The sequence below is a fragment of the Manacus candei genome, unplaced genomic scaffold (genome assembly GCF_025592945.1).
Source record: "Manacus candei isolate 608988 ecotype Guabito, Panama unplaced genomic scaffold, ASM2559294v1 h1tg000159l, whole genome shotgun sequence".
NCBI classification, from domain to species: Eukaryota; Metazoa; Chordata; class Aves; order Passeriformes; family Pipridae; genus Manacus; species Manacus candei.
In genome coordinates, this window is record NW_026138207.1 from 3926932 (window position 1) to 3953223 (window position 26292).

Below are 26292 nucleotides of genomic sequence, written 5' to 3' on the forward strand. Positions count from 1 at the left end.
GCTACCCCATCGCGCCGCGCCGCTCCTCCTGCTGCTGCCGATGCCGGTGGTGGCGCGGGCGCGGCAGAGCCGTCGCTGCCCTCGCCCCTCCTCCCGGCGGCTGCATGCCCGGCAATCACTGCCGCGGCAGCGGCACCGCGCCGCCCTCCGGCCGGGAGGCACCGCCACTAATGCCCGCCTCGACGGCGGAGCCGGGACCGCATCCCCGCCCCGCGCTCCTCCCCGCCGCGTGGCTTTCGCCCCTCGGCGGCCGCTCTGGACGAGTTTTTCCCTTCATACCTGCTTTCCTCACTTCTTCCCTGCCTCGCCTGGTGAGGCTATGGCTGCTTCCGATGCCGGTCGGCACCCGGTAAGTCCCCTCCGCGGTGTGGGGAGCGGATGGTGAGCAGCCCCATGAGCTGGGGGGTCACCCCGGCGCGGCTGAGGGCACGGATGGGCCCGGCAGCGCCGGCACCGGGAGGGGAAGGAGAGCGGCGGTAACTCTGTGCCAAGAGGTGGAAGTGCTGTCCGAACTGAGCTGCCCTCTCCGCGGGGGGCCAGGGGCTGCCCCGCGTCCGTGCCGGGCGCTGGTGAGGGATGCGTCGGGGCGGGGATCGGGAGTGCGCGGGAAATGCATCCACCCTCCGCATGCCGTGTAGTTTCTGGAGCTGCCAGGCTTTTAGAACACTTGTTGTTGAAGGAACTTGTTGACAGATGTCACCCTTCTTAGCGCTCCTGTGGCGCATCGCATATTTCAGGTAATAAGTTGAACCTTGGCTGTTGAAGAATTGTTTCTGCGTCATGGCAGAGCTGTCGGCTTTATGCTCTGAGGACGTCGAACCCATCCACGCGTCAGTGCTGGAGCGTTAATTCCCTAATGCCCACACCTGTTCATGGTAGTGGAAAACTCAGGGCGCTGAAACAGTCCCATTTGGGGTGCCCGTGGGCGCGTCAGTGTGGTGATGTCCACCCTCGGGGCTGATGCCCAGGCATCTTTTCCCAGGGCTTCCGTGCAGCCTGCGTAGCCACCTGGGGCTGACGAGACTCTCTCCTCCTACCTCGGCACACGCTGGTTACTTTTTTCTTCAGGTTTAGAAGGGCAAATTTCAGTCATCCCTACCAACTCAGTGGAAAGCTAGCTTTTTGCCCGGACTGCCAGTCTGGTTCTGCAGAGGCTTATGCAGAGAGATGCTTGTAGTCTTGAGACCCAGCTTTTGCTGTGGAATGGCCCCGTGTTGTGCAGTTTTAGTCAGAGATGTGGCAAATTTAAAAGATAACTAATTTTTTTTAATTTCTTCTGCAAGAAAGAATAGTTTTTAAATGTTATGCTGTCTCAGGCAATGATTTTTCTTTGCATGCTGTTTTTAATGGGCAAGATGACTTTATATATACCAAAATACTTGATTAAATCACAGAATCGTAGAATGGTTTGGGTTGGAAGGGACTTCAAAGATCATCTAGTTCCAGCGCCCGTGCTGTGGGTAGGGACACCTTCCACTACGTCAGGTTGCTCAGAGCCACATCCAATGTAATGAATCTGCAGAAATCCAGATGCATTAGCTATGCTACTAATCTTTTAAAAAGGGAGTGAGGGAAGGAGCGAGATGTATTTAGACCATCTCAGGCTATCTATATTACGTGCTATTTTGTTGAGAGTGTCAATTCTGAGGAAGCAGTGAGAAACAGGAAGTATTTATGGAAATATTGCAGCTTTGCTAGCATCCAGATGATAAGGTTTGAGTTATTCACTGAATGAAGTTGAATGAGTTGCTGTCTTCAAACATAATTAAGCTGCTCCATGCAACAAATACTAATTTGAAGAGACTAGCTGGTAAGGTAACTTAATTGCTTTCAGTATGATCTGCAGTTCATAATTTAGGGTAGATTTCTTACTATAGCGTAGCTTTAGATTAGATATGAGGAAGAAATACTTAACTGTGATGGTGGTGAGGCACTGGAATAGGTTGCCCAGAGAAGCTGTGGATGCTCCATCCCTGGAAGTGTTCCAGGCCAAGTTGGAGCATCCAAGGACTTGGAGCAACCTGGTCTAGTGGAAGATGTCCTGGAATACTCTTTAAGGTCCCTTCCAACCAAAACCATTCTATGATTTTATGATTTTTGAATTACCACCATTTTTCTAATCTAGCAATACGCTAGTAACTTGTTTTTCAACTGCACGATGTATTATTTCTTTTGGAAGTAGTAGGAATGCAGGTATGTGGTCAGTTCGTGGGTTTAATTTCTCTGTGTATTCATTAGATGGTAGCAGATGAAGCTGTATGAGGTGCTGAGGTTAGAGACAAACACGTGATGCCCTTGGAAAATTTCAGAAGGAAAAACATAGGCTACTGCTTTTCTATTAAGAGATTGCTGTCGTGTGGAACATGTTTACACAGTGACTCTTCTGTAAGGAAGGTGGAGGTGTTGTCCTGAATGAGGGCTCACTTCCTTGTGTGCAGAGCCAATTTACACACCAAGACAGGTACTTCTATTTCTTTATTCTAGTTTATGTGAAGTAGGGAGCTAGGTGATAATGCAAAAGTGCTAGGCCCCAATCATCAAGACCCTGCACCATTTACACATTTTAGGAAACAAAGAAATTACTGTTCATTGGCTACACGGTTTTCTTAATTAGTGATCTACCTTCTATCATTAAATTATTCTCTCGCTTCTCATGCTAATTAGTCCACAGTCCTTCTCTTCTTTTGAGTTGGTGGGTTTCTTGAGTCAGTGGGATGTGAGTTGGTGGTCACAATTTCCCCCAGCCAGAATTACCTTTTGCCTGGTTAGAACTGTTTTCAGCACAGTTGCTGAGTTGGCTTTGTTAGTTTCTTCCTGATATTGGGAATTCTGCCAAATGTCCTTGTGGCCTGTAAATTCTGCATTCTTTGTGTCCACTATCAGCAATATATCCTTCTCCCCTCACACTAGGTCTGAGATCATTCACATGTGTCAAGCCCTAAATCTTAGCAAGGTGATTCTACCAACTTATCTTTGTAACATCTGGACTCCAGAAGGAAATAAAGTTCTTTCTGCTAGGGTCTTTTCTTGGAGAGTGACAAATGGCTATGCAGGGGTTTTGAGAGTAGGCTAGCATGGTTTGGATTTAGGCTAGTGACAGAAAAATGAAAGGCCTCCCTTCTACAGTCATGCTAAGCCTCTTACACTGGCTTTTCGGTGTGGAGGCTGAATGGTTGGTGTTAGAACTGTCTTTTATTGGTGGCAATAGAGCTGTGTAACTAGAGTTCTTAGATGTGCTCCCACTGTCTCAGATACACTTGTCTTTAAAGGGACAGGACACTGACAGTTTTCAGTGTTTCTCATCACTTTTTAATAGTAATTTCCTTCTGCTAGAATACCTTGAGAAATTTCACTTTCAGACATGCTTTGAATGTACATTTATTTTTTTTTATAGCCCAAAGATGTTATATTTTCCCTTTAAATTCTTCACTTTGTGTGCACATTCTCCTTTCTGTTAGTCTAAAATGGGATTACCATATTATAATAGTCTAAAATGAGAGTTGGTGCAGTTGGTGCAGTGCAGTCTGTAGTCCCACACAAGGGAATCCTGTGCAAATGAAGGAAGAGGATGAGTATTTACTGTGAGTAATGTCCATATCCTTTAAGCTACAGGAATTCTGAGGCTTGCTATGCATACCTGTTAAAAAAGGTAGCACTTTTATGGGCTTTTAAGTGTTAAATTAAAAAATTTCCTGCTGTTCACCATGTGCGTGTTTCCAGGAAGCAGTAATGGTTTCCCATTCCATGTGGGTCAAAAATATAAAAGAAAAAATAGCATGGACCTGTTACCATTTACACTTTTGATATGGAAAGTTTGTTTGAAAATACAGTTAGTTTGTATGAACCAAGATATTTCCTTTTAGTCTTATGTGTTTTTAGTATGCTCAGTGCCTTGATGTCCTTAATTTCTAGGAGCAAACCAATTGGGATCTGTTTTCTCTCTATGGTTTGCAGTTTACATTTTCAGTTGGACTTGTCTACTTTATTTCATTCATGTAAATTTCAGTTTTCTCAAATCATGGAATAAAGTTGATTTGACAGAATTTTTTTTTTCCAGACTTTGGCTTTTCTTCATTGCATGTAAATCACAAGGAATGAGTTCCAGCTTATTGGTAGAGTTAATTTGTTGCAATTGCTAATTGCTTTGCAAATTGCTTCATTAACGTATTTTTAAATTACTTTTATGTAGCAAAATGATGACTATCGAACTTTATCCTTGTCTGCCCACGTGGGGTTTGATAGTTTACCTGACCAGCTGATTAAGAAATCCATCAAGCAGGGCTTCTCTTTCAACGTTCTTTGCATTGGTGAGTAGTGTCTGGGTGCTTTAAGGCTTTAGTAATATACCCGTCCTTAGGAAGTGACTGAAATTTAAATCCACTTGTGGTGTTAAATAGTTTCTTTAATGTTAAGCATGAACATAGTTCTGTCCCTTTCCCCAGCTTTGCTTATTTGTATCCATTCTTTGGTTTTATATTTAGCATTTTTGTAAACAATGTGAAGGCCAAAAATGTTGAAAATGGGTGCCATGAGTTTATTGGTTTATCAGCAGTTTTTTGGATTCTTCTGAGTAAACTGGACTACACTTGTAACGAAGAGCTTCAGATTAAAAAAATCCTAAAATTCCAAGGTGGTGTTACTGAAATGTTTCTATACTTATAAAATATTTGCTCTAGTATTTTACCCTTATTCATAAAAACCCTTTGTTGAACCTTGTTTTTTCACAGCTAGCTATGTAGCTTCTTAAAACCTGTAGGAAATTAGTTCACACTTTTAAAGAAACCAAAGTGTCAAGAGACTGTTCTGCTTATTACTCGTTAACTGGTAACTTACCCTAATATGTAGGATGAAAAAAAAAAGTAAAAGATATTTAGTGCTCATTAAAGGAATGCAGGAATGCATTTTGCTTGGAGAAATCAGTTGAGAAGTTTTTGTGTAAATTTGTTGAGTTCCTGTGATAGCACTTTCTGTGCTTACTGTGTATTTATCTGATGTGCAAAATGTCTGCCCCAACCCTTCTGTTGAACTTTAGGAGAAACTGGAATTGGGAAATCAGCCTTGATAAACAGTTTGTTTAACAGCAATTTTGAGGACCCTCCATCAACACATTTTCTGCCAAGTGTACAACTTAGAACCCAGACTTATGAACTTCAAGAGAGTGATGTTCTTTTGAAGCTGACCATTGTAAATACAGTGGGATTTGGTGACCAGATGAACAAAAGAGATAGGTAAGTGCCTTTGTGTCCCTGTTTTATGAAGAAGTTTTACTCTTAACTGCAAGTTGATTTATCTTTGGGCTTTGGCTTACATATGTTCTAAATGTATCGTTAACTGTTTTCACTGTGTACCAAAGTAAACACGTTTTTCTTTTCATGTAGGAGATTCCTTTATAAATCAGATGAAATCTACCCCTTTATTTGTGATGTATTCTTTTATAAATGTTTGTACATACAACATGCAGTAGTTTCTTTTGGAGTGGAGGAAAGCAGGGAGGTCAAAGAAAGACTTTTTAAACAGCCAAGCAGTACTGTAGATTAGATCTATAGGGTTTTTAACAATTTGATTGGAACGTGTTGAAGACCTTAAACTGGAAGTAGCATCATGTGGATTACTGAAGGCCTTTGTTCTTTATGTTGGATGGCTTAGTTGGCAATGTAGAGGTAGTGCACTAGTGTCTTTCAGAACTTTTTTTGAGTCTCTGCTTTTATGAGTTGAAGATTTTACAGTACTGAGCTGTCTCAGCAGATGTTGTTTCCTTCACCCTAATTGTACAGAATTTATGGTATTTGAGTGCCTAAATGGTGGCAATAATAAATAAAGGTCAGAAAGTGACGTTAAGATTGTCATGAGAGCTATGGCTTATGATATGACTGGATAATAGCTACCACTAGTGACTTGGATGAATGAGATGCAGGTACATGTTAGTATAGCTATTAGGGGTTTTGATGTGCGGTATAGGAGCTGCCTTTTCACTGTTCTTTTAGTTTTGTGTGTAACAGCTGCTTTTGAATTTTGATAGCATTGATCTGGTTTATAAACTTCGTGTAGCAGCAGAAATGTAAGGGTGCTCTCCTTCTACATCTAGCAACAGTTTCTTTTTGAAAGCAGATTATAGTCTGGTTTTTAGTAGGATAAAGTATACTTAGACTGTACTTGCTCAGATTTACATTATTCTTTTACATTTCTCTTTTTCAGTTTTTGTCTATTGTTTAAGAGCTCTGTCACGTACAGTACTTTAGAAGATAAAGTTCATCCTATTTCTTGATACTGTTGCATATTTTTTCTTTTCTTGTATTGTGCCTAGAGGTTTTTGTGTCTTCCTTATATCTAAGAGTTCTGCATTTGCACAGCTTAATGGCAAAAATTTAAAAACATTACGTGAGAAGATCAGTTGTAATCATAATTAACGTTGTGTACCTTTTTTCACTAACGGTAGCTAGGAAATGTTTTATCTGTACTAGATACACAATTTTTTTTAGTAGCTTTTCAGAAATTAAGATTAGTCTGTGCATTTAATTTTCTGCTCTGCTTGAGCAGCCTTTTGACACATAAAGCAAAAATCCATAAAACAATGCAAGAGGAATTCCCCTCTTAGTTTGGTTCTGTTTAGGAGTAGCTAATCTTTGGTTTTTAAATTTTATTTCCTACAGCTATCAGCCAGTAGTGGATTATATAGATGCACAATTTGAAGCCTATCTCCAGGAAGAACTGAAAATTATACGTTCTTTATTTAGCTACCAAGATACTCGCATCCATGTCTGCCTCTATTTCATCTCACCTACAGGCCGTTCCCTAAAAACCCTAGATTTGTTAACCATGAGAAGCCTAGACAGTAAGGTAAGACTTTGAAACAGAGTTCCAAGAGTTTGTCTTAATTTCTGAAGCATCTTGGAGCTTTCAGGTCCACTACTCCCTTTCAGTTCTATATCTGAGTGTTTGGTTTTGCAGTGTTTTTTTGGGTGCTGGTGTACCTTAAGTTCAGAATAAATTGTCTCCACAAGTAGGTTGCAGTTCGTCACTTGTTTATTTATAAGTCAAAAGGAGAGAGACATCCAGCAAGAACATTAAAAAAAGTACGAGGTTTAAAAAAATAGTAAAAAAAGTAGAACCACACCAGCATTAAAACTGTAAACATCATATGGAGATTGGATAGGGTACCTTCCATGAGTGCTGTGGTATTTCTAATAAAGGTTGTTTCTAGTTCTCGGGCTGCTGGAAAGTTGCCATATAAAAGGCTTTGCAGTGCTATGAAGATCTTTGCTATAGATAACTGAAGAGGCATCTGCCACAAACAGAACACCCTGCCGATGTGGTTTTTTCGAAGATAGGCTGCAGTAGTGTTTTAACATGTTTATTTGTTTAGAAAGCTTTAAAATAGAAGTTTCCAGTGTAATTACTTGCGCTTTCTAGATCCTTAACTTTCTTCCTGTAATAGGGCTGTGCGAACTAGAAGAAGCTAAATGTTTAACCTATTTTAAGAAACCTTACATCATTTGGATTCAATTTGTTGAAATGTTGAGACATTTGAAAACTTAAATGTGTCTTCTGTGCCTTTAGTCCTTTCCTTTGTGCTTTAATAGAACCCGTCCTTGCTAAGTATTCTTCCTGCATTTTCTTGTTCTTGAGATATTTCTCCAAGATAACAAGGATTAAATCAGCTGTCTAGTCCACATTTGTGATGATGAGCATGTTTGGGATTTTTTTAAATTTTGTTTGTGGATGTATTTTGCATTTTGAACTTTCTCAATAGCACAGAGCAAGTGGAGGGAAGGTATGGTGGTACAAAGGTAGGGAAGAGTGGGATCACTTCTGTGTGCTATGTTGTTGGTTTATGCCAGATTTAAATGTTTATGAAACTACTGTAGAAAATAGGACAATCTCAAGGACCATGTTCTACACTGAGTTTTGAAGTTGGAGTTTGTGTTTAACCACAAAAATACTTGTTTTCTAGGTTGTACCCTCTCCCTTTAAAACAGTGTTTCTTTCAAAAGAAAAGACTGTAGATCCATGAGTCTCAGCATCCTGAGTAAATATTTCCATCAGAATAAACTAAAAGTAATTCTTCTTTGGGGAATTTTGGCTTCTAGCCACCTACTGTAACTATTTTTAGTTCTGCTTTGGCACAAAGAGAACATGAACCACATGGAAGTTCATTATTTTATCCCTTTGTAATGGATTCTTCTTTCTGATCTTACTACTGAAATACACACAGAAAAAGTATATTCTTTAACTGCATATAAAGGATATACTTTAACTGTAGCTTGGATTCCATCTTGTTGAGGAACATAGTTGTGGTGCTTTTAGTACTGCATTCTCTTATGCCAGTTAGGAATTTGGGATTGCCTAGAATGTGGAAATCCCTTGGTGCATTTTCTGAGTACAGGATTCCCTAAAGAGAAGATGGTACAGCCACATCAAAAGCTGCCTTCAGTTTCTTCCTAAAGCCACCACAGTGTACACTGTGTGCTTTTGTTACGGTCTGCCTGGTACAAAACAAGACCAGATTCCACAGCTCAGAGGTAGAGAGAGCTCTTGGAATAGGATAAGGTCATTGTGTACTCTCTAATCGTGGGAGCAAAAAACCAGAATATCTGTGGTCAGTTAATTTTTTTCCAATTATAAATTGGATGACTGGCTAAGAATTTGGGCTGTAGCTTTTAGACATTGAAAAATCCTGTAGTTTTGCTTAGGATGCAATCACTACAGACCAACCAGGTTTCCTTCACAGATTAAGGGAATCTTTTTCTGTTGCCTTTTGTGCTGGGAATAGTGATTATTCAACTAAGAGATCTGCAGTTTTAATTAATTCTAATGGAATTGTGTACAGGTTACATTCAAGTCAGGAAATTACATGAGTGTACTTTGTGGCATTTGAGTTTTTTTTTTTTCCTTCTGAAAGAATCTTTGGAAACTTTTATGTTGATTCATAGAGGTACTCTTAAATCAGCTTGCTCTTGCAACCAGTAATGATTTCAAAAATATTTTTTTTCCCTTTGTTGCTTATCTAAAACATAAATTGTATGTGTTTAAATTTTAATGCAATGGCTGTGATGTAACATCAATGTTGACAACTGTAATCACAGTTTCTGAGGATTTTGCTTTTCTTGGGTTACTGATCTCAGTAGTCTTTCTCAGCTATTTATTTTCTAAGTAATTCTCTCCTAATTAACAAGTACTTGAAAAACTTTGCTGTTGAAAATACAGAATATAGGTTAATTTGATTCTCAGGACTCTGTTCCATCCATTTTTAGAGCTGTATTATAGGAAACCTAAATTGATGTCCCTCAGCTAATTTGATGCAAGCTGTGAATTACTCCTAGCTGCACTCACTTATTAAAAAAAGATATTCCAACATTTTATTTGATTTTAGATATTTTACCCAGTAGGTGCTTAGGTTGCATAGGTTACACAGTTAAGGACTGTCATCATGCAGTCTTAGAAGTCATACTTCGGAATTGGCTTGCTCCCTTTTCATTTGGACATTTTGCTTAGGACAGAAGACTTATTTGAAAAATAGCCATTTTGAATCTGTTCTTGAGTTTCCATGCTTAGGCATTTTCATTCAGACAGAATAATCAAAAGAATAACAAATGTGTGGGTTTTTATTTTTTTTCTCTCCTTCCATTTTGCATCTGTGATCAAAGAACTCTGTAAAAACTCTCATCTTCTGAAATCTGGGAGAATTATTGGTATTGTTCTTCCAAAATATTTGGATATTAGCATTCATTATTTGTATCTAGTCCTGAAAAATGTATGTTTTGGGAGTGGTGTCAGGATTTAAAAAAAAAGTAGCATCTGCTACTGTCCTAAGTTACTGCCATAGGTATTTTAGGAAATAGAGCAGATTAGTAGAACTGAATTTCAAGTTCTGAATAATTAGTGTAAAGTCTGGTGAGCAAGATTCTTCAGTCTTTGTCATTCCTCTGCTCACATCAGATGCTTGGGAAAGTCTTTGCTGTAGTGGTGAGGTGAAGAAGATGATGTTTTAGCTGAAAGGAACCCAAGGAAGAGGCTCAGGGGTAGGCAGGGTTTGATAGCCAGCTTCCTTTTCTTTGTGAATGTAAACTCTCAACTTTCAATTAACACCTTAACCATATCCCCTGGTGCTATAAACTAGAACAATCTGATTTTTTTAGTAGAAATATAAATAATGACATTTAGTTAATGAGTAGGCATTACTGTTCTTTTGAGTACTTCACTGTATGAGACCTTCCTTGTTCTTTTCTCATATTCAATTAATTTTAAGGAAGACTATTCAGTAATCTGTTGCTATTTTGTTAAATTATGCCCATGAACATATTTTTAATGGTTTGTGAAGCTTTGATGTCAAGTGATGGAAAAGTTTGGGCTGGGGGAGAAGTTAAAGAGCTTATCAGAAAACAATTTAAGTTACAAAAGTTACTGCCTTAAAATTGAAGTCTCACACATTTCATATAATTTATATCATTAATAGGTGAACATTATACCAGTTATAGGCAAAGCAGACAGCATTTCTAAAACTGAGCTTCAGGAGTTCAAGAGCAAAATAATGAGTGAATTAGTTAGTAATGGCATCCAGATATACCAGTTTCCAACTGATGATGAAACTGTTTCTGAAATTAATAGCATCACGAATGTAAGTAAATGACAAAAACATTTATTTTTCAGTACTAAAGCATCACTCTCTAATGTTGATTGACGGAATTTCTTTCACCGTTATCTTGAAGTTTATAAGTTTGTATGTCATGAGTTTGTTTTTCTCACCTTAAAAAGCTCACGTTTTGGCTTTTTCCTTCCCTGCTTGCAAATCTTCCTGCCCCTCTGCAGTTGATATCACTTGGTTTTTCTTTTCTGGCTCAACAACAGAAAAGAGGTTCTCATGCATAAATATTTTTTCTAATTTCTAATAATTAATATATAATTACTGTTATGGACAAACAGATTGACTTTGCCCTTTTCCTCAGCAAATACAGCTTTACATCTGTTAGAGAAGATATTTAGGTGCCTTGTGTCTACAATTTTCTCTGGTCTTTATCACAGCAAGTCTTCTGCCTGCATTTTTTTCCTTTGTTTCCTTTAGTACTTTCATTTGAAATTAGGACAAATTTTCTCTGGGAATGAAAAAGTCAGATATAATTCTGGCTTATTTTCTATTGTCCTTTCAGATCCTTCCAGGAGTAGCTGCCAGCTTCAACTAAGCTTCTGAGGCTAGATGACTTTGTTTTGAGCACTCTGCATTTGTTTATGTGCAGGTGTTTGTAGATGCACATGAACATATGTTTGTGTGTACCGGGGTTTGAAAGCAGGGAGCAGGAGCTGGTGTGCTGGAGCGCATGGCTCTGCATCCCAACCCCTGTTACTTGACCATGCAGTGACCATGTGCAGCTCTCGGTCAGTGACAGGTCCTTCTGCTCTGGGGAAAGGTAGTGAGCTCTTACTTACTCCTTCCATACTCTGTTAGTGATGTGTTTTCCAGGTAATGGTTTTTTTGGTTTGGTCAGTTGTTGTGGGTCAGCACACAGACAGTCAGCCATTTGGGCAGCCCACAGCAGTAACCATGCCATGGATTCCAAGCTGTGATTGTCACATGACCATTACTGGGGATATGAATTCTGACTGAAAGCGAATTGTGTTCTAGAGCAGCTTTCTGTTTGTTAATGATGCTCCTCCTAATGCAGGATGTAGTCGACTGCCTTTGCCATTGGGGCAGACCTGCTGAATCAGGTCCAACCTGTTGTTCACCAGGTCATTGTCCCCACGTCTTATTCTGCAAAGTGCCTTTCCAGACAGTTGGCCCTCAACGTGTGCTGGGGCATGGGGTTGTTCCTCCTGACGTGCAGGGCTTGCCATTGCTCGCATTGCCACTTCATGAGATGCCTGTTGGCCCATTTTCCAGCCTGTCGAGGTTCCCCTGAATTGGCAGCACACCCATCTGGGTCTGTAACCCGCTCCTCCTGCTTTTGTTATTGTAACTTGACTTTTGTATCAGTAGGTAGTGACTAGCTACTGATCTCTTCAAAGTGGTTTTTGGTTTGAAATTGCCTGTTGGATTTTCCTGAAGTGATGTTTTTCCCCCTAATTTATTTCTGAAGTGTTTCTCAGTTGTGGCATAAGAATACTGAGAGATAAGACTTTATTGATATGACTCTTACAGGGTAATTTGCCTTTCGCCATAGTAGGAAGTATGGAAAAGGTGAATATTGGAAACAAAATGGTGAGAGCTCGTCAGTACCCTTGGGGCATTGTAAAAGGTAAATGAATTCTCAGAGGTGTTTTTATGAGATTTTTGTTGTTGTTGTTGAAGTATAAAATTCACCAGTAATACAAGGGGCTGTTCCACTGATGCCATGCTGATTGTATTCTGGATCAACAGCTTAAGAAGTTTAGCAATTAATATTTGAGGTGTGCACTAACCAGTAGTTTTATCAACACTGATACATCCTTGGAATCAAAGTATGACATGGTGTATGTAGTATTTGGGTAGGGTAGTATGGTGGCACTTCCTCTAGCACTACCAAATTTCAAACTTTATGATTGTCAGTAAAGAAGGGGGTAAAAAAGAAGAAATGTCATGTTGTTCAGCTCAAACAGGAAATCAGGACGTATTGAAACATGTTCACCAGTACTTACGGTTCTACGGTACTTCAGTGTTGTATATTAGAAATTATAAGGAAATATAAGAGGTATAATAAACAATGGTATACCTTTTCCTAGAATTATGTTTAGTAAACAAAATAAATGAATCTCAGTGCTGTTTGAAATGTATTTTGACTACTTTGCTACTCGTGCATAATAATAAAACCTTTTTCTTTTTACTGATTAGTGGAAAATGAGAGCCACTGTGACACTGTAAAGCTTCGCAAGATGCTTTGCACAAATATGGAAGACTTAAGAGAGAAGACTCATGCACAGCATTATGAGTTGTACAGACGCTGCAGACTGGAAGAGATGGGTTTCAGAGACGTTGGCCCCGAGACCAAACCAGTCAGGTAAAGGATTTCATGTGCAGCATTTGCTTTCAGCATCCATTCACTTCACATTTGACTGTATCAACCCAATACAGAGCAGTGATCATACACAAAATAGGTTTTCTGTGAGGGAAAGAAAAGTTTGGGGTTTTTTTAATCAAAGGATGTAGCTGTCCATTCAGTTATCTTCATGGAGAAGTATATGGGATTAAATGAGCATTACTTTTAAAGACATGCAAGCCAGATGTATTTTGAAATCCTTCTCTTTTTTAATAAACCCGAGGATTTTAGTTTTTCTCAGGAAGAATGTCTGTTTTCTTCAGGTACATATACTTTATGAATTTTTCAATTATCTTCATTATGTATAAGCATTCTGTTTTACTTTCTTTTTTAAGAATGTCTCATTCTAAATATGGTTTGGTTGAACTCAAGGTTCAGAAGGAACTGAAATAAAAACTTTTACAAAATCAGTGGTTACACTGTTGGCTTCCCACATTATCTGCCATAATAACGAATCTCTAGCATTTTCAGGTTAAGAAATTTCTTGCTAAACTGTAGGGAGTTAAAAGAAGATTCCAAAGGAAAGTTAAACAGCAGGTTAGAGATAGTTGTTTCATGTAGTAAAGCTGCTTTGTGCAGGAAGCATTTAAAATTTCTATATCCAATTTGTTTAGTCTTTTTTTCCCAATTCTATTGTCTTCCAGCTTCCTTTTTTTGTTTTCTTTTACGCACAGCACTATATTTTGTAATTGATCAGAATCCTGATGGGGAAGAACTGGTGCTTCAGTTGTTGTTCATGGTTTACTGAAGTGCTGTTATTGCATGGTCATGGTGGGAAATACTGACTTAAAGCAGGCATGAAAACTGAATAATACTTTGCAGTAAGAACAGTTTCTAATGATTGGAACCTACTGGTTTATTTATTTGTTGTTTTACTTAGTGATCAGAGTGTCTTTACCTATTCTGTTCTGGTAAAAATGAATGTCTTCCTTCCAAACAGTTGGGTTTAGGGGCTTAAATTCTTTGCTTTCACCTGTTCTTTGCACAGAAATTTTAAGTAAATTGCAGTTACTGTAACTTGTAGAAATGGAGCAGCATTTCTTTGACTTTGACTAGGTCCAGTTTATATATTGGTCAAACAATACTAATTAAATAAGATTAATGTAGCCAAGGAAGATGCTGGATGTGGACAGTTTTTTCTGAAGTCTTAATGTCAAGGCACATTTGCAGATTAATTAATTTAGATGATCTTGACCTGTCCATGACTCACAGTAATCTCTTGAATATTCTCTTGACTTAACAAGAAAGGAATACATCCTTTTCATAGAGAACCAAAGGTGAAAGAGGTTTAAAACCAACTGAAATTAACCATGTACTTTTATTTGGTTTAAGAACATACATTAACATTCTTCATCCAGGGGAAGGTGTTTTTTTTGGAGATTTGTTCATGGCAATATTGACTGCAGTACCTTTGGCTTTTCTGAACTTGAGTGTCACAATGTACAGCCATCTCAAGAAAGAAGTTAAATTATAAAAAGTATCATCCACAGAAGTATTTTCTTCCACAAACTCAAGAATTCTCTTTGTAAAACCCCTACACAGTTTGCATTTTACTAATGGTCTAAAATGGTAGGTTTGTATCAGAATGTGCTGATATTTTACACTGCAGAAGCTGGTTTAGAAATCGATCACTTCATGGATATACAGAAGAGCTGAGTTCCCTCTGGTCTGTAGTTTTTATGTGTGGCCCACTAAATGTCAGGTTTGTTGAGAGATTTTTGACAAGAAAGTACATTTAATAATTAGTTTTGGTAAACCGGATCTATTGAAAATGTCATTGTTTTGAAAGGATGAGAATAGATATTCCACAAGAATCTAGAAAAACAAACTTTTTGCCAGGTTTACTGCAGCAGGAAGAGAAAAGCATGATTAAGGTGGATGTGGTTGTCCCTCAATTGTGTGGCCTAGTGAACGACACTGAGGTCTGAAAGAGAAGGCGTTTGGTGTTTTGGGAGAGACGTTTTATGATACCATAAAAAAGGAAGAGAATTTAGGGGATGTGTATGCAGTGTAATTAGCAGACTAACGCAGCCTTACCGGGAAGGTGTTTTATGAAGCTACTGAGGAAACAAGAAGAGGTGTCATCCTCAGCATAGACATAGAAAATGCCTTCTTACTAGAGGAAGTTTAGTGCTTCCTGTTTTGATGACTTGTACATTTATGTATCTTTCAGAATAGGGACTATCCAGTTGTTCTAGGCAAAAATGTGTTATTAAATTGTTATCCTCTTTGTCCTTAAAGATGTTTACAGTATATACAGTTGGATTCTAAGAGCTGTAGTTTCAAAGTTGAATTAATATTGCATAGCAGCATATGCCTGATGATTAAAATTTTATGCTGCTTGTATAAATAATGATCAAAGTGCATGTTGAGAAGTCATATTTTGTGGCTGTGATGTAGCTGCCTACATATTAAATTTGATAATCTGAATTGGGTTATTTGATGTTAATTTAGAAAACTTTTGCTAGACTTGAATAATTGGCTATTTGTAGCATTTGAACATCGACACTTTGAGTAGATGACATGCCTTGCCTTTTAGCATGTTGTGAAGCTGCCTGTGACATTCCTCTACCACTCTTTTGGATTTAGAAGTACTGCAGTAGTTTATTCATCTAAATTTGTATGCCACTGCAAAGCAAATCCAGTAATTCTTGGGTGTTCAGCTACCTTGTGAGGTAGGTTGTGGGCAGACGTCTGTAAAGGCTTTCACTCACGTGAAAAAATACGTTGGCAAGCTTTATTTTTTATGGGAGATGTAGAAAGAGATAGATTCAGCACACAACAGAAAAATATGTTTGCATCGCTATTACTAGGTGTGAGAAGGGAGAATAAAAGTAGTAATAGTCTGAAGTGACTGTTTTGTGTACATTTTTAAAATGCCTATTCCCTAATCCTATATTTTTTGTGAAGCTCTTTCATAATAGCTTTTTAATTTGTTTATTTGCAATTGCCTTCTAAGAATGAAGTAATGAAGTCAATGGATAGCAGAGTGTTTGTGGTATGGTTTATGCATTTTATGCAATATCTGTTGGATATAAAATCCAGGAAGTGAATTTTTTTGTATTTTTTTTACTACTTAAAATTGGGATTTGTATTTCTTTGTTATTGAAAAGTAAAGATAGGCTATTTTTTGTTTGTGGATGGTCTAGTACTGCCTTTTCAATGGTCCAACTATGTCCATTAGGAACATGAATTCCTACTTTCAGGTCATTCTTGGTGAGAGATATTTGCTGAGATGTTTTAAATGGAAAAATTTGCAATAGTTGAAAACAGAAATCTGGACATGAAGAGGTGCTTCCAGCAAAACAAACTTCTAAATATATTCACACATACAGTTACGTTAGGTGTTTGGAAGGAAGGAGAGGATTAGTAGTTTTGAAGCTGGACATTTTGTTAAGTCCATTTTTCAGTCTAAGCTAAATTGTTTCCCACAGGAACTTTCTTGATTTGAAAGAAGAAAACTAATAGACCAGAGTCTGTTGAAAAAAGCTGAGAATTGATATTCAGGCTGTGTACTTCCACTTAAGTTTTTTGATGTTAATCTTTCTCTGGTTCAGTTGTTTTTCTGTCATCATAATTACAATTGTTTCTTCATCATAATTGCAATTAAACATAATTGTAACATAAGCACCTCGTTTGCTCAATATGCGAGGAATCATATATTCTCTGCTTTATTCCTCCCTGAAACCGGGATATTCAGACCTTGCAGTTCTTGAACTTGTTTATGTTTCAGTCTGTTTTGAAGATGATGACAGAAAAGCAGGAAGGATTCAGTAATATGAATAAAGTTTATGTGTAGAGGAAGGTCGATATGACTCTTGTTGACTTTTCTAAGAAAAGAAGCCTAACATCTGAAAGGCTATTAGACTTTTTCTTTAAGAAGTCACTTGGGAATGGAGTTCATCTGACCAGCTGCAGACCTTTGCATTTGAGCTCAATATTTTAACTGTCTCAAGATGAGATTGAACTGTATCCAAAATACCTATTTTTCATGCCTCCACTGGGAAAATGGTAATTATTTAGATCTACCACAACCTTAGTGTTGTTTAATATCAACTTAAGTAGTTAGGTAGTCAGGGCATCACACTAGAAATACCTGCCACTAGTTAACCTTTAATTCTTTTTTTTTTAGTGTTTTTTTTGTTTGGTTGGTTGGATTTTTTTTTAGTTTTTCAGATATACCTTAATTGATAGTCTAATGTTATACAAAAAGTTACAAGTGTTACTTTCAAATTTGAAAACTTTAAAAAATTTAGTGGAACAAACTGTAAAGTAGTATGTAAATACCTGTGTTGTTCAAAGGGCACAAACATTGTGTTCCACTGGGAGTTTAATTCACTTCATAGTCTTTATTTATGAACATAACCTGTTTGATTTGCATCTTCAGGCTTCCATGCTTTCAGTCTTATGCAGACAGAGAAACTGTATGTCACAGCTATGCTTCTTCAGAAAGGTAGGTGGTAGTGCTGGTATCTATGATTAGTTTAGACTTTATTCACAATCCCTTCCTCCAAAACCTCAATAAGAATGCATTATTTAAATAATTAGCTATAACATTTAGATTTTACAAGTGTCTTTGTACAGAGTATAAAATTCTGGAGGTCTAACCCAGAAGAATGAGAGAACCTGTGAACTTGATTTTCATAATGTTCTAAATGAGAAGCAGTGAAACCAGTCCTCAGATAAACTGAAAAGTGTTTTACTATGAGTAATGGATGCAGTAATGTTGAAAGGATTGGCTTAAGATGTGGTGAACTATTTCCCCCTCCTCCCCAAACCTCCTAAAACCAAAGACTGTTTGGGTCATTATGCTGCTGATCTGCCAAATGCAGAAGAGGAAATTTTGTTTTAGTTTTGTCTTTGTGATTTCCAGAACAACTCAGTCCAGGGGGAGGGGGCATTTCATAGGATCATAGAACGGTTTGAGTTGAAAGGGTCCTCGAAGACCATCTAGTTCCAACCTCCCTGCCATGGGCAGGGACACCTCCCACTAGACCAGGTTGCTCAGAGCCCCATCCAACCTGGCCTTTAACACTTCCAGGGATTGGGCATCCACAACCACCATCACAGTACATTTAAAATATTCACTTAATTTCTTCTCTTCCTTCTACACGTAATTTGATAACTTAGTATATCCAATGTCTTCAAAGATAATCTTTTACTAATTTCAAGACAAAATTGCTTTTACCTGGTAAAGTAACCTAGGTTGAGTCTAAAGATGTCCATATGAAGAAATGAAGGTGTGATTGTAGCATGTTAGCTCAGTCTAGCACTTGCTCTAGTAGCTGTATTGCACCCAAAGGCAGCATGTCTGCTGGCAGAAGTGACACTGGGTGCAAAAGTGTGTATAGTGTGAGACTGCTGGCACTTGAAAAACCTGTGCTGTAGCTTTATTGTCTAAACTTAAAGATTCTGTGAATTGATGTGTCTGTATGAAAACCGTGCCCCCATGTCATATGATAGATAGAATTTAGAATTTCGGGATGACCCAATTTGCTTCACAGCTGGTTAACCCCCCCCCCAAAAAAAAACAAATAAAAAAAACAAAGGAGTGATTGTTCTGAGTTTATTTTGTTGCTGTGTAGTGCTCAAAAAGATAGAATAGGAAGAGTGCTCTGACCTTGATAACTTACTAACATTGTCTGCATGTGCAATTTCAAGATGATTCTTCTCTCTCTTTAGATGATATTTTGAATACAAATAAGAAACTTTAGGACTGTGAAACTGGCCAGTCATCATAAATTTAAATATGGAAGGGAGCTGTTAAAGCTTACTGTTGCTCTAAATAATTAACTTTTTAAATGCCCTTTTAAATGTCTTTCCATTTATAAACTTTTAAAATAGAAGCAGTAGAAGGTAAGACAAAACCTGATACATAACTATGGATGTGTATTAAAAATATAAACCAAAATTAAATATTTTATATACATGCCTATTTATTTTACGTCAGAGTGGAAGGCATGAGATACCTTGCAAAGGACAGTAACTGATGTTAACTGAAAAGGGCTCACTAGTCAGTACTCATGAAGTGTTAGAAGAGACGAATGGTGTAACAAAGAGCTTGAACATTGTCCATGTTTTGATCTGTTCATAAGCCCTATGTCCTAGAAGACAATGAGCAGGTGCTTTTGAGTTTCTAGTAACCATTAGCACAGCTACAATCCACCAATTCTACCTTTCTGGAATCCTGTGATTTAGAAAAGTTTGTCGTAAATATTTTGGTGGAAGAACTTGTGTCATTAAGCAGTTTTGCTTTTCAAAGGCAGTGTGCACTTTGGTGTATGAGATTCATCTGTGGACAAGCTCCATTCATGTTTCATTGAAAAGCTGAACACTTTCTGCCAGCACTGGGTGATAGCAGTGGTAGTATAGACCTCACACCTCTAGTAGTTTATTTGTATGAATAAATTACCAACATCTTTTAATTTGACATGATATGCTTTGCCACAAAAAAAGTATCTCAATTTCAAGTGCCTGTTGTTTGGACAAAAAACATTATCTTGTGTACTAAAAGGAAAGGGAGGCATAGATTTAAAAGTAAAGAAGTGATTTAGTTACTTGCTGATTTGTTCTATTGCCAGATATTTACTCAATGATCTGAACTAATTTACACTTCCCGTATAATTTCAAATATAAATATGCATGTATGCAGTATATTTGCTTCTGAGAGAGGGGATTCAGGAAAAACCAAGCAGTCTTGAGGTTTTCCAGCATGCATGTTGGAAAGTAACCCTGTTTTTTCGATGTTGAACTACTTAGGAAATTGTTTTTAATCTATATTAATATAACTGCCATATTTAAATTTTCACATTACACAAAGAGAGTGCTATATAGTTTGAAGATCCTGTTATTGTCTTTAATTTTCATATAGGAATAATAATTTTTTTAGTTGTGTTAATGCTCCAGATTAATTGCTTTCTTAAGTTCCTACTTTAAGACTGAGGTTTTACAATGCAGAATTTTTGGGGGATTTTTCTGGCAATTTCAGTGTTTCATTAGTAGGCAACTTAAAGGAGAAACTTATGCATGTTGGAGTCAGGAAGGTATAACTCAAGACTCTAGAACATTAGATGCCTTAAGTGCTGTATTTACTTTGAAATGTAAATTGCCCAGGAGCAGTTAGCATAAATAATTTTACTCAGAGTTGTTTACATAAATAAAAAATAGTAATATAAGATGCTTGCTTCTGTTCAGGTTTGTTTATTAATTTTTATGTGGGAAGCTGTAGAAATTAATATTTCAGATGAATATTAATTGTTTAAATGATTTCTTAGATTGTTGGTTTTCCACATTGAATAAAGCAACATGCTGGAAACTTGCTTGTTTTTGGACTTCAGTCTACAGGAAGCCTATGAGGCAAAGAGGCATAAGTTCTACCTTGAACTGCAAAGAAAAGAGGAGGAGATTAAAAAACGATTTGTACAGAGAGTGAAGGAGAAAGCAGCAATGTTGAAAGAGGCAGAGCAAGAGGTAAGCATGCTTGTCTATCTTGTTTGCTGAGCTTTGGAACAGTTAAGTTCTTAACAAGATCACTGGTTGATGTTTATAATTTCCTAATATTTTGAGGATAGTAACACTTTAAATCAAAAGCAGATTGATTACACAGATTGATTGGTTTAGCAGATTGATTAGGCACAAGCAAACAAGAAAATATGTCTTAGGAGGCGCAGCTGAGGAATTGTTTAGCCTGAAGTAAAGGAGGTTCAGGGGAGACTTTATTGCTCTTCACAACTACCTGAAAAGAGGTTATAGTGAAATAGGGATTGGTCTCTTCTGCCAAGTGACAAGATGAGAGGAATTGGCCTCAGGTTGCGTCAGGGGAGGTTTAGATTGGATATTAGGAAAAATGTCTTCACTGAAGGGGTGGTCAAGCACTGGAACAGGCTGCCCAGGGCGGTGGTGGAGTCACCATCCCTGGAGTTATTTAAAAGACCTGTAGGTGTGGCACTTGGGGGCATGGTTTAGTGGTGGACTTGGCAGTACTGGGTTAATGGTTGGACTCGATTTTAAGGGTCATTTTCAACGTAAATGATTATATCATTCTATAAATGGCAATCATTTTTGGAAGGAGGAAGCTTACAGTCTAATGGCTTTGGTGGATAGCAGGGCCAGGTCTATAGAGTAGGAGTTGATATGGTGAAGTAAAAGAGTGATGAATGTAATAGTTGTGTTTCTTTGTCTTCTCTAGCAGTATGCTGAGAAACATTGGTAAGCTATAGCAGCACACTAGGTACTTTTCATACTTAGATTGCTGTGTAAAAACAAAGATTTTAGGAAAAATGCCATGCATTGTTTTTTCAGAGAGTGGGCTGTGTATGTTTTTATGACTTCTAGATTCAGTTATTGATATGGTTTGAAGCTGGCTCCTTGCCAAGTCTCCAAATCTTACCACAAGAAGTCTCCCCCCACCCCCAAATCTCAGGGAGAAGAGGGAAAAAAAACAACCAAGAAAACCGAAATGAGAGACAGCTAAAGCAATATATATAAATATATTTACACTTATGTTACAGTTATATACAGTTGAAATATATATATAATTTCACAAGGGAAAGGGAAGGGGGAAGGGAAAAGGAACAAAACCAAAATAAAATATATATATATATCCCAACCAGTAGCCCGAGATCTAGCACTAAAAGAAATTAGCAAAAGACTATCTTACTACTCTCCTTGGGACAACCGAGAGTTGCTCTGGAACGATCGCCGGCAACCTCTGTCTCCCAAGGTCGGCAAGGCCTTACCAGGCCTCGCTGCCCAACACGGCAGACTCAACAGCAGGGAACCTGCACCTCCAAGCCGCCAGAAGGAAAGAGAGCGAAGGCCTCTCCTCCTTTCTTCTTATAGCCTGGCTTACGTAAAAATCGTAGGGAATACTGGGTAAATCTGGGCCCTTCCTTGGTTACAAACTGGTCACCAAGGAAGGCCTAGACCAAACTACCACAGTTATTAAATCTAAGGTCAACCTTCATGTTGATGGTGGTGTTTTTGTTGGTTTGGTTCAGTTCTGGTTTTAAAATCTCATCTGTTCCCAGCTGCCTTAAGACTATTGGGAGATGTGGAATATTTCTTGAATATGTTGTTGAAGATTTAGTCCTGTCAAGCTGGACTAACAAAACAGAATCTTCTCATCTACTTTCTGCCAGACTATCATGGTCATGCCTATTTATATTCAAATACTGGTTTAATTGAAATTGGGAACCTGTGCATTTTTATTAATATTCTTTTCTGTACATCAGTTTCCCAACAAAGCTGTAGCAGTTTTTTTGAAGTGTTCAGATACATGTTTTAAAAAAGAAGGTTTAATATTTGTTTTCTAAATCTGTTGAGATCCCCATGCTACTTGTGGAGAAAAAAAAATCAAATTCAGTCCTTCTCGGTATGAGGCTATCCAATTGGAAGAATACTTGGCCATGTTCAAAGTAGGTTCAGCAAGGTCTTACACAGTATCTGTGATACTCTTTGATATTTTCCTTCTATGATTTATACGAGGTGGTTTGTGAACTCTACATATTGCAATTGAATTATGGATATTAGTTTTCCAAGTTCCTGATGTGGGAAAGTGATCATGCAGTCACTCCTAAAGAACATTCATCATATCCTCTTGCTGCTCATTTGCCATGAAGGGTGTGCATGTACCTGGAAACTAAAGAAAACCAGGAATTTCTGTTATATTTAAGATTGCTTTCACATCCTCCATTAGAGAAAACTTGTAGGTGCTCCTATAAAATTTGAGAGCTCTGCTGGGTAGAACAGGCATACTTTTATGTTTATAGTCTTAGTTATTTCTTCTTCTTCTTTGCAAAAGATGGAAATAAATCTCTCTGATTTCTGTACCAGTGTAGCTGCACTCAGAGTTACACCAATACAAATTAATATAGAAGCAGGATTCTAGGAAAATTAGTATGTGAGAAGATGGGAGATGAGGAAGAATGGAGTGAAGTGTCCTTTGGTCATCGTGCATAACTTCACAGTAGGTTTAAACTGGTTAAAATATGTCTGCAGGTTAAAATGCATTAATATGTCAAAAGAACACTCAAAGAACAATTACTGCAGAATAGTTAACTTCTTACGTCCCACCAGTAACTCCCCAACCAGACCTAACTCTATGCATGTACATATTAATATTTAAATGTGATTAATACACATATTAAAATTATGTATATATATGAAAATGCATATCTATGTAACTAAAGTGTGTATGATTCCTTGCCCATTTGATTTTAGGGAAGTATATTGTACTTGACAGATCCTGATTTAATTCATCTGTTGGTAATTGTTTCATCTCTAAAGACCTCCTTATTTTTGATATAACAAAATGTAAAATGTAGTAGGAAGTCTAGTATTCAGTGCCTTCCATGTTTTCCACTTGTACTTAGTGTATTAGCCCAGCTTCATGAGAACAGTATGATAGGAATGATTGTTTTTATGGTTTGCTGGTTTTTTCAGTCGTAACAGTTTGGGGAAATAACTGCAATTTCTTATGACTATTAACACCAGTTGAGGTAGGTTTTACTGCTAATTTACAGAGGGGTTTTATATTGTGATATCACCACCCTGTGTTACTAGCTGGAAGCGTTATTTGTGCTTTCTTAAAATAGGTACAAACTAAGTTTGAATGTCTTATGCTAATACATCAAGAAGAGGAACTGAAATTAGAGGAAAAGAAAAAAGTTCTAGAAGATGAAATAGCTGAGTTTATTGAGAAGAAAGCTACGGCTGAATTGCTTCAATCACAAGCTCCCGTCTCCACCCCTATTGTTAATTTGAAGAGACAAGGACTGCAGCAAGTGAGTGCTGATGCTAGTCATCGGAGGCAGCAATAAAAAAATTCTTACATTCACTTTTATAACTCAAATTTCAGTAATCTTTTAGAAAAGACAGAAACATGCACCTATTCTGTTGTGTAATAAGAAGACAGAAGTGTGTAAAATGTCATCATGCTTGGATTTACTTTTAGAGTAACTGCTGTATGTTCTATGAACATTTTTTTCTTTTTTTCCATGAAAGAACCAAGATTTTCAACTTGAACTCCAATGCTTTGATGTCAGAGATGAAGGAACTATGAACGTTCAAGAACAGAGCGAGAGGGAAAGTGAGGAGGAGGAGTTAGAGAGAGAAATTCACCCAGGGAATTCCAGAAATAGTATTTGATTGCAGCACTAAATGCTTTGAATGTAGGGTATGTTAGTAGTTTTATGAAGTGGTCTGACTGCTGTTGTCCCATAATATTAGATGTGTCTTCCTAATGCAGATTTTTTAGAGAAGAGATTGATAAAATTGGTTGTGAAAATACAAGGAGTGCAGAATATGACACCCTAAAGATTTCACTTCCTTCTCTTCCACCCACTTGTTTTTTTCTCCACTCCCAAAAGAAAACCTTTAATAGATTGTGGAATTTCGGAAATATATTCAAAAGTAGGCTCCAGAATAGCATGCCCAACTTCTTATATAAAAATTGAATTAAATGCTCATATAATAAATTAAACTGATTTAAATGGTTTTTTTCCTCCAAAACCAGAAGTCAATTAATTTATTAATTTCTTTTCCTGAGAGGTTACAAATTTACTGCAGATAACATTTTGTTAATTAGTAATTTACTGCAGTTGAAAGCAGATTTTTTTTGGTTCTGAGTTTATTAATAACTAATTATGAAGAACTTTCAAAGCTAGATTGGTGCACATATTTCCACAAATATGTGGCATTTTTGTGGTCTATGATAGGAGCCTGCTTATGTTTTTGCCAAAATTTATTGCATTTCAACTACTGTTACTGAGTTCCTTTTCCAAGACTCCTTTTTTTTCTGGATTTACATATGAAAGTGGAATTCGTGGTAACAGAGGTCATTATCTGCACTACTATGAGTAACTCTCAACTTCAGAAAATTTTTTATTTGTTTTCTGTGGTTTAGTTTTATTTCTTCAGAGTAAGTTAAGTTTATGTGTTCGCTCTAGTTTTTTAGTTCCAGCTTTCCATAATACTGATGACAGAAGACACAGTATTGATAATTTCTCTTGAGGAAGCAATGATTCATGGTGTGCTTTTGAAGGTATAGGAGTTTCAGTTTCTTACTGAAGGAAGATATCTCTTGTTGCTGCATGCTGCAAAACAAGAATTTTTATGCATGATCTGTGCACAAACAACGAGGTGATTACTGTCATCGCCATTGCAGACTTGCTGTTACGAGTCTGCCTTGATACGTGTTTGCCTTCTGTACGTGTGGCCAGCTTACTTTCATTTAAAGTGCATTGTGCCACAGACAACTCCATTTGGACCATGAATGATGTAATACAAAAGTATTCAGTGAATATATCCACCACGACCTTTCTAAAGAGTTTTTTTCAAATGGTAGGGTTTAGTAGTCTACTAAGTGTTATTTAATACAACTGTTGACGTACTTGAACCATATACTGATTTTGCTGACAGATTTTTGTTTATAGGCTCTTAAGTACATGCAGTGTTCTAGATTTCAGGTACAGTTTTTCTAATGAAAATTTATTGGAATATTTTTTCAGTGCTGCACTGTACTGCATGATAGTTTATCTGACATTAATTTAATATGGAAAGTACCTGTAACTTTTTGATGCTTATGAATGTGGTGTTCAGTTACAGCTGAAGCTTTACAAAAACTATTAACTACGAGAGCTGCAGGTTAAAACAAGTTTTAAATGCTTTGTATGTTTTCAGTAGCCATGATAGCTAATGGGAAACTATAAGAGGTACAGTTCTCTGAAGTTCTTTTGTGCAACTGTTTAACAATGAAATACTAACTTGGCAAAAATAAAATAGATTGGTTTTACTTAAGAGTTACTCTTGTTCTGCTTTCTGTCCCTCATGTGTTAATAAAAAGGAGTAAGATTTCATATTTATCTGAAAAAAATAAATGTTTTACATCTGTTTTAAATATCTTAAATCATTTATTGACTGGAAAAAAGAGGTGACTTGTGTTACTGTACCAGAAAGGCATTGTGACTTGTGATGTACTTGTCATGCACCACGGTATGTATCACAGAGTCACAGAATATTTCAAGTTGGAAGGAAGCCAGAGGGAGTTGGAAGGGACCCAATAAGGTTCATCGACTTCAGCTCTCTGCTTCTTGCAGGACTGCCATTGACTGGACCGTTTGCATCTGTTTGATTAGAAGCAAGGGATATGTCCTCCTTAAAGTAGATAACAGCCAAATGAAAAGAAAAAATATTCTTTTAAGTGATCAGAAGTGTTATCAAGTGATCTTGAACAGAATGTAATAATAATTTAGTGATGTGTATTGTCAGCACTCAGTTATCCCTG

General features: G+C 37.5%; 1 protein-coding gene across 2 annotated transcripts; it reads left to right on the forward strand.

Annotated features, from left to right (window-relative positions):
* The first annotated feature begins 40 nt into the window (after nt 1-40).
* SEPTIN10 (septin 10) lies at nt 41-25848 on the forward strand. 2 transcript variants are annotated; one of them, XM_051772750.1, is made up of 11 exons: nt 41-349; nt 4190-4307; nt 5033-5228; nt 6651-6837; nt 10454-10615; nt 12134-12230; nt 12803-12968; nt 17395-17460; nt 20345-20477; nt 23603-23791; nt 24012-25848. In XM_051772750.1, the coding sequence occupies exons 1-11, from the start codon at nt 41-43 to the stop codon at nt 24153-24155; spliced, it is 1767 nt and encodes a 588-aa protein (XP_051628710.1). In that variant the 3' UTR covers nt 24156-25848. The 2 variants fall into 2 exon arrangements, with proteins under 2 accessions (XP_051628710.1, XP_051628711.1); XM_051772751.1 differs by lacking the exon at nt 10454-10615.
* Nucleotides 25849-26292: the final 444 nt, after the last annotated feature.

Coding starts and splice junctions, on each gene's coding strand:
- SEPTIN10 (XM_051772750.1), top strand. CDS start 41: ATGCCGGTGGTGGCGCGGGCGCGGCAGAGCCGTCGCTGCCCTCGCCCC. Junction 12,969..17,394: donor CCCGAGACCAAACCAGTCAG/GTAAAGGATTTC, acceptor TTGCATCTTCAG/GCTTCCATGCTTTCAGTCTT. Junction 23,792..24,011: donor AGAGACAAGGACTGCAGCAA/GTGAGTGCTGAT, acceptor TTTCCATGAAAG/AACCAAGATTTTCAACTTGA.